The following is a 12838-nucleotide window of genomic DNA, read 5'->3' as shown; positions in this document are numbered from 1 at the left end:
CTGGACATTACTGATATCTATACTATTTGCCACCATCATGGGCAGAAAAATGGTGCCTTGTGTTTTAATTGCATTTCCAGCTTCTCACACAGGTGGCGCCATGTCGGGACACCTCTTCCCGGCCTCCGATGAATTCATGTCATTACCTACCACCCTCATCTATGCTCAGCACATACAGAAGTACTAGTGACAATGATGGATTATTCTACCGGACTGTGGGAGGAAAGAAAACTGGGCAAGCGGACAAAGATTTCAGTAGATGCGTTACCTGTGGAATTTTTTTTTTCCTCCCCAAAGCCCCAGTGCACGGTTGTATATCCTAGCTGTTAGTCCTTCTGGTTCTTCTATATGAGCCACTGCACAGCATGGCAACTGACAGATAGATGGTGTGGTTCTGCGACCAGGAAACAAACCTGGGCTGCCGAAGCAGTGAGTGCCAAACTTTAACCACTAGGCTGTCAGGGCTGGCTCACCTGTGGAATTTTTATTTATTTTTTATTGAGGAAGATTAGCCCTGAGCTAACATCTGCTGCCAATCCTTCTTTTTGCTGAGGAAGACTGGCCATGAGCTAACATCTGTGCCCATCTTCCTCTACTTTATAGTAAATCTCTACTTTATATGTGGGATGCCTAGCACAGCATGGCTTGACAAGCAGTGCCATGTCTGCACCCGGGATCCGAACCGGCGAACCCTGGGCCGCCGAAGCAGAACGTGCAAACTTAACCACTGTGCCACCGGGCCAGTTCCTCACCTGTGGAATTTTTAAGTATCTGATTACCTTGTAGGAGAATAACCAGTGAAAGGCAACCGTGGGAAATCACTTTGTAAAGAGTTATTTTGAAAGTGAATTAATACTTAGCGAACATTCACGGAAATCTCAATTCTAACATATATCTTGAGATTTCTTAACTAGAGAAGGATTAAATGAGAAGCAGATTTTCAACTGTTCTGTCTGTAGTTTCCCCCCAAAATCAAGGGAAGGAAAAGTGGTAGAAGAAAGTGCCACTGTTTTGTGTAAAAACAGGGGCTTTTAGAAAATAGCTTACAGTACTCGGGCAGTGACTTTGTGTTCTGGAAAGCCCTGGAGCTCGCACAACATGTGAGAGTATTTCCACCCCTGCTTCAGGACCTTTCACTGTAGGTGAATTTAGGAAACCACATAGCCAGACTGGAGCCTGGTGGAGAAGGGAGGGGGCCGCGCATCCCCATGTGGCGTGGGGCTCACGGGGGTCTTACCCAGTCGGTTGCACGGGTTCCGTTTGAAGAGGGCTCTGAGCAAACTCTGGGCCTCCAGGCTGAGGAACTGTGGCATGCCCAGCTTGGCTCTGAAAAACAGAGGTGGCTTTTAGGATGAGAAGGACGAGCCCTAAAATGACCAGAGTTTCTTCAGTCCTTTGCAATCCTGCTCAGTCAGCATCAACAGACAAATCTAAGTGACCCAGAACAGGAGCACCCAAACTTTTGGCTCTTAGGGCCCTTTCATGCCTTAAAAGTTACCGAAGGGCTTTGGTTTATGTGGGTTGTATCTGTGATGTTGACCGTATGAGAAATTGAAACTGAGAAATTTTTACAATGGCTATTTAATAATTCATTTAAAAATAATAAAGCCACTAAAAAATAAACAATAACAATCCCACTCACATAATATTTTTAATGGAAACTATGTTTTCCAAGACATCAACAGCAGTCTTTCCCAAGGAGAGTGGCATTGTTCTCACTTAGGAATCTCTCCCTGGTCTGATAGGAGACTGCTGGATTCTCTTATCTGCCTTTGCATTCAGTCAGCTGCAATACTATGAAAAAAATCTGGGAAGGGAGGACCTTGCAAGCGCCTGGAGGGGCTCAGGCCCCCAGGGGTCCTCAGACCACCCTTTGGGAACCATGGGACCACAACTGGATGCTGCTCCCTCAGAAAACACTGTCACTCCCAAGTGACCAGTCACGAGTCCACACCTGGGACTTAGGGACTATTCTAGCTGGAGGGAATTATTCCAGCTTGAGAAAAAGCAAAGATCTTGTTCCCCCTTAAAATGAAAAGAAACAGAGTTAATCAGTACAAAAATAAGACAAACTACAGATGTCGCCCACAATGTAAGGTCACTTGATACAGAAAGACACCGATTAAATCCTCGCCACGGGGCTTCCTCCACTAATCTCTCCTTCCATTAACAGAATGATGAAATTTACAAAAACTTAATTTATAACTTCTTATGTGCCTCTTGATTTTATAAAAGTCACCTGTCCATTTGCAGGGTTTGAGAGAGCTGGTCATGAGGACAAGCAGCTTTACGGTTTCTCCTTCTGCTGCAGTAAGTTCTCTCCCTCGACTTGGAGTTCACCGTCTACCTGTTTCTGGGGCCACTTCCCCACTCCCGTCCATTCTCCTCTCTCCTTCTTCCCTCCCAGATCTCTCCCTTCTGACCTCTTGCTCAGATGGAGTCTGCTCACATTTAAGACATTATAGCAAGACCTGCACTGGGTTTAGACTTCTTTCGAGGATTCTAAGAACAAAACCCATTTGCGGGGTAAGTGATTCTTCATGAGAATTAATCAGAAAATTATGTTTGCATTCAGTCACATGGGCAATGTGATTCCTGCCGACACCAGGCAGGAGAGCTCAGGTACCTGCACGAATGGGGTCACAGGAAGAGAAGGGATGGAAACCGCTGCCCCTGCCTTCTCCCTGGAGCCCCTAAGGCCTCTGCACTTCTGAATCTGTTAATTTGCTTCTGAAGGTCACCAATCATCGCATCTAAAAACCTGCCATTGGACAACTTAATTTTTACTGATGGAAACCTTTATCTATGGTAGAGGAGTTCATCAGAGTCACTTGGTGAACCCATTCACAGTTGGCCATTTACTTTGCCCACTCTAATTAAAAGGCCAAGAATGCTTATTATCATTATTGCTAATGCCTACTTAACAATCCTAGTTCTCAAGACTGAAGCTCTTCAAATCCAAAGGTGCTAACGAGCACTGGGGTGGATCCCCAAGGGTGGGTGTCTCCTACTCACTTGAGGATGAGGGCCATGGTCTCCTTCCTGTCCTTCCCCTGGAACGGCAGAGACCCCGTGAGCATCTCAAACTGCAGAGCAACACAGACAGGGAGAGCGAGTGTTCAGACTGACCGGATTCAACAGTAGAGAGCCCCAGAATCAAAATGCCACAGAAGTCATTTATCCATTCAAAATCCTGATCAATTCAGTGTAGGCGTTGGCCGACGTGCCTGATGCACATCCGTGAACTGAAATGCCTCAAGGAGCTCCAAGTTCACTGGGGAGATGGACACACGATAAACACAGTAAATAATTCATCTCCATGGAAGGTGAGAAGGTGCTAGGTGCTGCGGAGAGAAGAAATACGCAGGATGCTGATGGATGGGAGGGGACGGCAGTTTGGGCCACACATCTTCACGGGTGCTGGTTGAGGACCCTGTCCTTCTCTGGTGGGTTGTTGGGAGGGGCTGAGCGAGGAGGAGGAGAGCTGACCTGTACTAAATGCTCATATGTATCAGGACAGGGTGGAGAGCCGTCTGCTCACCAGGGCGGAACGGCCCCTGACTTCAGTCCATTACCAACATCTGGCAAAAACAATATGGCACCAAGAACTTCTCCAATACAGGCTGCCACACACCAAAAATACTAGGTGGACGTCGGCCAGGATGGAGCTTGCGATAAAGGCAGGATTGGGGAGTAGACTTTCCTGAGCAGGGATTTCCTTCCCACCCAAACAGCCCTGATTACAGGGCTCTGGAAGCAGTGGCCTGGAATCACAGAATTTACCGAACAACGTGCACATCGGACCACTTCTGAGGAAAGGAACTGGGGCGGCAGCCACAGCAAATCCTTTTCTTCCGCAGAAGATGCTGCATCTAACTGAAATGTGCTAAAGTGCGCATCCTCCCAGGGTCCTCATGTCAGTTACATGATAAGAAAGCAGCCTCAGTGCAGGAGTTTATATGGTCTTATTCAATTTCCCTGGTCCTGATTCTTGACTGCATATGTCTCTGCCCCTTTTAAACTTATCTTCCAGTATTTTTCCTCTGCATTGTGAAAATCTTGGGAAATACATCAAAACAGAGAGACCAAAATAATCACCCATTATTCCATTACCCAAAGATAATCGCAATTAGCATTTATTTCCTTCTAGTACTTTCTTCAAGTGTATCTTTCAAACATAAATAAGGTTTTATATACTAACTTTTCACAGAATAATATAAAAACTTCAAATGATTATTACAAAATCTTTGTAATATCACTTCATGTGTGGATATGCCAAAATATAATAGTTTACCTATCACTGGACACTTATGATGTTTCCAATTTTCCACAATTATAAATAATACTGAAATGTACATAAAGTTTTCCTAAGATGTGGAGTTATCCTAATGATAAAACTAGGAAGGAAATTACAAGATTAAATAAATGAATGGATTTAAGGCTTTATTAGTATTAATTGGTCTACTTTCTGAAAGCAGATTTTAAAAGAAATTTAGAAATTCCTGCCCGTTCAGATGTTGAAATGCCGCCCTATCAGGTTAACATTCGCTGACCATCCCATGTGCGCCCATTAAGTGAAGACTCACAGAGCAGACAGGCCGCAGGCAATCAATCAATATATAAGCAATAAAAATCGAGAGTAAGAGAGTCCAGACGAGAATCTAAAAATAGACAAACATAACTAAATTGCAAGGCTAGAATGTTGACTACAGATGAGCTGTTCAGCTGATAAAATAGGACGAAAGTTTGTATGTTGATCATACAAATTAAAATATCTCTTAAAGTAGGTTCATATTAGCAAAGAAAATTCCCTGACCATTTTGGTTCTTCTCTTCTCTCTTTCTCTCTTCTCTTCTTTCTTTCTTGAGTCTACTATGAATGAAATTCCATTTCAACAAAAATGCTTTCTGGCCACGTGACATGAGAAAGCTATTACTCGACTCTGGCCATTTATCTTTGCTATAAAGATGGTGCCCAACCTGCCATCTGTATATTATCTAATTATTTATTATAGATCAACCAATATCTTGCATGTATCCATTCAGTGATTACTTTAAGCTTTGACTGTGGCTCTCTAACGATCAGGGTACAAATCCTTTGTGCTTTTCTCTCTCCATCCCCTTTTTGCGTCCACATTGTTTCATCCCATGCAATTAGCTACACAGTGGGAGGTCCTGAACCATTTATTAACATCCAACGCAATGGCATACATGGGTGTTCAATAAATGCTTCTCGATGATGAAGATGACGATGGTGGTGGTGGTGATGACGATGAAGCTATTTATTTTTTCAGCCTACCCCACTCATGGTACTTTGGCTTCACTTCCAGCCCCCTTAAGAGTTCCCCTTCTGTCAGATGTGGAGAAAGATCATTTCAGCATTTCTGTTTTGAACAAAGCCGCTCAGGAATTTCTCTGTATTTAGGTATTTCATTAAATCAGTGTATTACTGATGAGCATCCCTGGGACATTACATATAATACGTGTTTTTTTGCTCAAGTGTTGAACAATCCCGAGACTGACCAACATTTCCAGGGCAAACTGATAAAAGTCATAGCTCATTGTGGGGTCCCACATTCAAATACACGTGCTGGGGGGCACCCCAAGTAATACATTCACAAATCAGCAACAGGGCAGGCCTCAGAAACGTACAGAGGGGACCAGATGAGGTGCGGGTGCAGCTTCACTGTGAGCAGTTACGATGCTTCCAGGAAGATGAATAACTTGATGAATTTAAAGCAGTGGTTCTCAACTGGGGACAATTCTGAGACATTACCCAATGTCTGGGGAGAGCTTCGATGGTCAGGACTGAGGGCGTTGGGGGGTGTTGGAGCGTACGGGACAGACTAGCCAGTTCACACCTCTTGAGCACTCACCATGTGCCACGCCTACTCGGAGTGGGTTAGATGTCTACGCCGACCTGATCCTCCAACAGCCTCAGGAGGAACGTGTGGTTTTCAGACCCTTTCACGGGGGTGGCCCCTGAGCCCTGACCCAGCCACATTTGTCACAGCACTGTAAGAACAACTGGCCAGTCACCTGCGTGTGAACGCCCACACACGCAGCACCAGTGGTTAAGAAAGGCAAGGAGAACGTGAGGTGGTCTCACGTATGAAACAAGAGCGATCAGGAGATGTTTACAAAAATCTACAAAACACAACCCAAATATCCTTCTAAAAACTGATTTTCAGGGGCCGGCCCTGTGGCCAAGTGGTTAAGATCAAGCGCTCTGCTCTGGCAGCCCGGGGTTTGCTGGTTCAGATCCCTGGTGTGGATCTAGCACTGCTCATCAAGCCACATTGTGGCAGCATCCCACATACAATAGAGGAAGATGGGCACAGATGTTAGCTCAGGGTCAATCTTCCTCAAAAAACAACCCCCCCCCCCCAAACTGACTTCCAGACAAGGGGGGAGATGGGCTGGTAATTCACTATCACATGGAGCCCAGTCTTATCTGTTTAAGTTCTTTTCCCATTATAAGTACCTAACTTCAGATATTCAATTTTTTTTGAAGAAGATTAGCCCTGAGCTAACATCTGCTGCCAATCTTTCTTCTTTTTGCTGAGGAAGACTGGCCCTGAGCTAACATCTGTGCCCATCTTCCTCTACTTTATATGTGGGACGTCTACCACAGCATGGCTTGACAAGCAGTGCCATGTCCGCACCTGGGATCCGAACCAGCCAACCCTGGGCTGCCGAAGCGGAATGTGCAAACTTAACTGCTGTGCCACCAGGCCAGCCCCTGGATATTCAATTTTGTTCAAGGACAGAGATTTCCTCCCCCAGTGTGAGGTGTCTTCTTTCGAGCTCTGTGGAGGGATTCTCAGATGGATTGAGATTCCATCCGTGGATTCGCAGATGACACGGGTTTAGTTCCTCGATGAAGACATTCAAGGAAAGGATGGGCGTGACCCCTCAGTTGTGGATACGTTCCCTTCATGGTCTACACCTTCTTCAAAAAAGCCAGTGGAGGGATCCTTATAAAGACAGCATGCTCTAACCTCATCTCCTCCCAAGGCTTAGCTAAGATGCCGCACTAAAGGCCCCACTGGACCCCTCTCTATGGCAAATGGGAATTTGGAAGTCACTCCTGGTGCTGCCCAAGGACGTGTCGCAAGCAACAGTCTCGACATCTGCCTGCAAGCTGGTTACCGCGTGCTGTCAAGAGGGTCAGGTGGGCAAGGACTCAGGGAGAAGGGGTTTTTAGAGCAATGAGGTGATTTTAAAGCAATCTCTTATGCTCTTTGAGCCTTGTTTCCACTTCTGTAAACAGAAAGAATATCTTTCCTCTGTAACTTAAAGATTTTTTGGTTCAATCAAATGTGAAGGTGCTTTCTAACTGTGTGTTGTACAGACTCAATCTGTCATCACTGGGACACCCACTTACTCCTCCTTCACGCTAGTGAGTGAGATAACAGTCCTGGAACTGGCGCCATCCACTTCCTCAGCTGTCACGAGACACTGAACGTGGAGTCCTTTAGACTAAAATGACTGGACCATTTCAGCAAACAAGTGAGAAGTGCCCTGTGCCCAGAGAGAAAGGTGGCTGGACAATTCCCGTGTGTCAACCGTGCCGGACAGCAGCCGCAGCAGGCCCCCCTTCAGTAAAGCATGGAGCCATCTCACCACGTCAACACCAATCTTCAGAGCCTTCCCAGAGCGCTGTGATGGGAAGGACAGGGGACCCAGGGAAGAGGTGAGGGCAGGGGAGCCCAGGCGCCTCTCTGCTTTCACAGTCGTGTCAGCCCTGCATGCGGGGCACAGACCTTCCTGGGCACGGGCACTGCATCTGTGCTGGGGACCACAGTGACGGTCACCTGGTACTTAGGAACCGCCCTGTGCCTGGGAGATGCTGGCAGAGATGGATGTTCACAGCATAAGAGGCCAGACGTTGTAACAGCAACACATTAAAGTGCCAAGCAGACATGAAACACAGACCCATCAGCTCGGCCGGGGGCAGAATTAGAGAAGGTTCCAGAACTGACTGTGCTCTCGTCAGGGAGGATGTGGAGGGAGAAAATTGGGGAGAAGCTTGAGGAAAGGAGATCAGCTCAAAATAAGTCCTATTTCTTCTTTTCTTGTCCCTCTTTGTTTCTCTATCTCTGGATTTCTTCTCTCAATGTCTCTCTCTCTCTGTCTCTCTCTTGTGTGGGTGTGTGTAGTTGTTTTTCTTACAATCTTTTTTTTTTATATGTCTTTGCTGTTCTTTTTTTCCTTTCAGCTTTTCCACTTATTTCTTTAGTATCCAATGATTTTGACCAGAAAAAAAATTTTAAGGTATATTTTATATTTCTATATACGTGTATATATATTTTATATTTGTATATATGTATATTGTATATATGTGGGATAGATTTTATGGTCCATCATCTTATATACAGAAACAGATTAGAGGCATATCATCTTCTCCTTTCCCTTAGAAACCTCACAAAACTAAATCAGGCGACCTTTGACGGGTGTGCGGTTTTGGGTGCAGTTTTCTCTGCTGTGTCGGCTGGCCAAGACAGCCCTTCTCTCCAGTCTCAGGCTGGCCTCTTGTTCTTTTAAACACTGGTTACACCGAGATACACGTGGCAGCAATTTGTGACTTTAGTTCATCAGAAAAAGGGTGACCTGGAGAAAGGCTGTGTGGTCATTCTCAACCCCAGTTTATCCGCTACCTGTCATCTTTACGGGCTTTGGGTTGGATTCAAGAGGAAGCGATAACAGCTGGAGGTCACCCAGGGAAGGACAGAGGGAGTGTAGAGATGGGAGGCAGCAACAAGATGAAGCCTGGGGTCCCCTAAGGGAGCCCACCTTGCCCTCCAGAGGAATGTGCTTTTCAGCAAGGTGGGGGCTTAAGAGGTGGAATTGCTCCTGAAGAGGCAGACCTGGAACCTTGGACCTATAACCCAGTGTCAGGAAGGTGACATCAAACTTCCAGTATAGGCTGCAGCAGGTACCATGAGGCGGACCACCCCCACCCCCACCAAACACCCTCCAGACAGGGAAACACAGGAAACCACACATATGGATCGGCAGGGCTGTGATGCAAAAATCAACTTGTAGAGAGCAAAGCTAATGAATTGTCTCATTAACATATCTAAAGAAGGACCATTCAACCAGAAGGTGAGCAGAGCAGGAAAGAGTCTAGCGACAGCTGTGGGGGGCTTATCTCGGTGGTCTCCAGCATGGAGATGGACTGTCTCTGAGCAGATGCCATCAAATGCCTGAATGATCATCAACACAATAGACGTCCCCATCATCCTCTTTGCTAACATTTATGGAGCCCTTATAATGTCGCAGACTTGTTTCAATCACTTCGCTTGTATTAACTTGTTCAATTTGCTGTGATTCCGTTTTACGGAGCAGCCTTCTCATTATAATTTGACTTTCCTTGTAGGTGGCTGACACAGGAGAGAATGTGCTGACCCCGGAGACAGGGGCACTCCCACCAACGTGATGAAGACATCTCTTGTCATAAATCTGTGAACTGGCCTTCTGGTTCAAGCCCTGCAAGCCGGCCTCCCGAGCTGGTTAATGTACATCTGCCCCCGCAGAGAGAGGTTAGCGGTCTGTGTGCTGACGAGTCGACCACAGCCAACATTTCTGAGCCCACAGGGCCGGGACCAGAACCTAGAGACCAAGTGACCACTGCTCCACGAGTCCTCCTGGGTACCAGGCTAATTCTCTAGGCAACACCTCTGGACCGTGGGTACAGGACGCAGCCCAGTGGTACCACAGTCCGGGGATGAGGCGTGTGGTGTGGTGGGAAGAGAGCTGGCCTGGACACTGATGGAAGCTGGGTATGGAATGCACATGGCTGTGCCCAGTGCTAGCTGAGTGACCTTCATCAAATCTACTGAAACTCTTGTGGCTCCAGTTTCCTTGTTAAATGCCCACAATGGAGGGCTTTGGACAACCCTAAAGAGTCACGATGCTGCTCACCCAGTGTCAGATTCCATGGTGTCAGAAGTCTGGTCTATGCTGAGGGCTTGGTGAGCACGGAGGGGCCGTGAGCACAGTGCCCGGCTGGGAGGATGGGCAGAGTGAGAGGGCGCAAGGAAGGGAGGAGAGGAGGGGCCATGTGGGGATTGGGGAAACGGAGCCCACACCATTTCTCTTATGACTACAGAATACCCTGTCTAGACGGTGTTCCGTTCTATGCCCTATCTTTTTGAACACATGATCTAAAAATTCATGTTTCTAGATGTCGATGTAAAAATACTTAATTTCATGTATATTTTGGCTCATGTTAATTTTTATGACTCAGAGGGAAGATTTTGTGTTTGAAACAAGAAAAATATCTTTCATATGGAAATGGTTGTATGCCTTAAAATCCTCACGTTAAATCAGTAAGAGCACTAAGTATAAAAAAGGTTTGACTCTTCACACATTGGCATCCTTATTTGAATCCCAGTTCCGTTTCCCGATGATGGAAGTTTGGGACGGACAGCGAAGGAGGCTGCCAGGAAGTGCAAGCGTCAGGAATTTGGGGGCCTCCTCCGTGTCCTGAGTCACATTAACGGGCACTGGTTGTCTACATTTCAAGCCTTGTTTTCCTCGGGTCATTCCTGACCTCTGAACCAACCCGGGGATGGGAAAGTTCACGGGGAACCAGGACAAGCGGCACTGAAGAGGAGGGGGGGCCATTACCATCAGCACACCGAAGGACCACCAGTCTGCGCTCTGCGTATGTCCTCGCCGGTTCACCACCTCGGGAGCCATGTATTCTATCGTCCCACAGAATGAATAGGCTCTCTTGTCGTGGTCGATGGCCTCCTTACTCAGCCCGAAGTCTAAAGGTGAACACAGCACACAGCACTCATCAGTCTTAGAGTGGCCTTCAGGACCATTCCCACGCTGACCCCTAACCAATGAGCTTCAGCGTCACTGACGTGAACTCTGCCTGACTGGGCATCCTTCTCCTACCCACTCTGTTTGGGAGCAACAGAACCCTCCTGGCATGCAGGCGTCATCATGCCCACGCACGCTGGGCAAAGCCTGGTAAGTTCCCCAAGTCAAAATCCTTTAGGAACCTGCAAATTCAGGACTGCCTTGTAACAATATCAAGAAGTTGTATGTCTTAGTGACCACGTGGATCCCCCGGGAGATCCGTTTGTTAATAGAGACACTCAGGTGGAATGTGGAGCTCTGACGCTGCAGGTCAGCGGGCCCGGGATGGAGAGAAGCATGTGGTGATAGGAAGAAAGGTGCTGGCTCTGAAGAAAAGGACTGGAAAGGCGTTATGGGCAGAAGGCTACTTGGGAAAGAGGTCCCTGGTTGGTGAGGCGCAAAGGGGAAGAAGACAAGTCTGATAAGGATCTTAGAGCATTTGGGGGGGCATGCAATGAGCACCGTCCCATCTACTCCCTCCTGAAATCTTCAGTCAGCTCTCCCCTCCTTCAGTGCCTGTGCGTTAACGCACTTTGTGGATGACGGACACAGTGAACGCATGGGTTCTACGATTCCAGCACCTCTCTGTGAAAATAAGGATGATGTCACTTCCTTCCAGGCCATGTGAGGATGAAGCATGATCGCAGGCTGACTGAGAACAGCAAACACCCTCGGAGGTGTTGCTCACTCGTTGCTTAAGTGACTTGTTTGCACATTAGGGTCTTGGGAGTTTGTTTGTAATTTGTGCCTGGCCCAAATGACAAATTATTGCATATTATTAACTTGAGGTCATGCATAAGCAACAGAGACCATGATAATTAGGTCAGAGAAAGCCAAAATTCTATAATACTACAGATAAATTTGACATGGCAGCTCCATACTTATTCCAGCTACGGCTGCACACGCGTGATTTAGAGAATCACGCACAGACCCTCAGTCAGCAGAGAAAACTTGTAAAGAATTAGCAGAATGTGAAATCTCCACAAAATGCCACAGGGACACTTCCCGAAACAGCTCGACCAGGTGCAGAAGTTAATTTTACTTTCTCAGCCTGAAGGGTTTAGTTTCTTCTGCTGTCATAGGTGTGGGAAGGCACAGAGACATCAACAACAGAGCAAACCAGAATCAGCACGGGGGCGCAGCTCCCAAGAGCTGCTGAAGAGGCCACAACTGTTGATCAAGTGACACTGCAGGTGTCCCAGAAGCTGTCCTTCACCTGTCAGGAGCGTGTGGTCTCGAGGCTCTGTTAAACGGAGAGCCACAATCTTGTGTCCGAATTCACGAGAAATTTGAAGAGTCTGGCTTTGCAACATTAACAAGCACTTAAAAATATTTACTGACATTTACTGTCAGCTACTCTGTGGACTCCGCAAGACACTGGGGACCCAGGAGGACCGGGAAACCTGCCCTTGAAAAGAGAGGGTGTGGTGACATGCAGCTAAGTAACCGAGCAGCTGTGAGACTGTGTGGGGGACGCGGAGCAGAGATGGGGAGGCCTGGGGAAGAAGTGGCCACCGGGGTAAGCAGTGAAGGTAGAACGGAGGTCGACCAGGTGCCCCAAGAAGGGATGGCTTCCTGACAGAGGTGAGGAGACAGTGTTCATTCAGGGATGGACATGCGGGAGCGGGTGAGTGCAGAGATGGGGCCAGGATCAGGTCAGCGGGGTGGCCGGCAGAAGGGCTCCGAGAGACATCCACATTCCAACCTGCAGAACCTGTGAATAGGTCACCTCACGTGACAAAGAGGGCCCTGCAGGTGTGATGAAGTCAAGAACCGTGAGATGGGGAGGTTATCCTGGACGACCAGGTGGGCCCATGAAGCACAAGGCTCTTATGTGGAGGATGCGGCTGTGAGCCGAGGGATGTGGGCAGTTCCTAGGGCCTGGAGAAGGAGAAAGAATTCTCCCCTGGAGCCTCCGGAAAGGGACGCAGCCCTGCTGACACCTGGATCTCAGCCCTGAGAGA

At 47.5% G+C, this 12838-nt stretch overlaps 1 protein-coding gene across 9 annotated transcripts in view; it reads right to left on the bottom strand.

The window, feature by feature from the left end:
- RPS6KA2 (ribosomal protein S6 kinase A2) overlaps positions 1 to 12838 on the bottom strand; it is a 367321-nt gene that overhangs the window by 56515 nt on the left and 297968 nt on the right. For all 9 annotated transcript variants that reach the window (XR_011434455.1, XR_011434456.1, XM_023633075.2 and 6 more), the window contains 3 exons: positions 10635 to 10777; positions 3016 to 3086; positions 1238 to 1326 (listed from right to left, as the gene is read on the bottom strand). Coding sequence is in view for 7 of the 9 variants with exons in the window: in XM_023633075.2 (XP_023488843.1) it covers positions 1238 to 1326; positions 3016 to 3086; positions 10635 to 10777 (303 nt within the window). In the remaining 2 variants the exon portion in view is untranslated. The remainder of the gene's footprint in view (positions 1 to 1237; positions 1327 to 3015; positions 3087 to 10634; positions 10778 to 12838) is intronic.

Source organism: Equus caballus, chromosome 31, assembly GCF_041296265.1.
Source record: "Equus caballus isolate H_3958 breed thoroughbred chromosome 31, TB-T2T, whole genome shotgun sequence".
Classification (NCBI taxonomy): Eukaryota; Metazoa; Chordata; class Mammalia; order Perissodactyla; family Equidae; genus Equus; species Equus caballus.
Note: the sequence above shows the minus strand (reverse complement) of the source record. Positions and strands in the feature narration are given on the sequence as shown.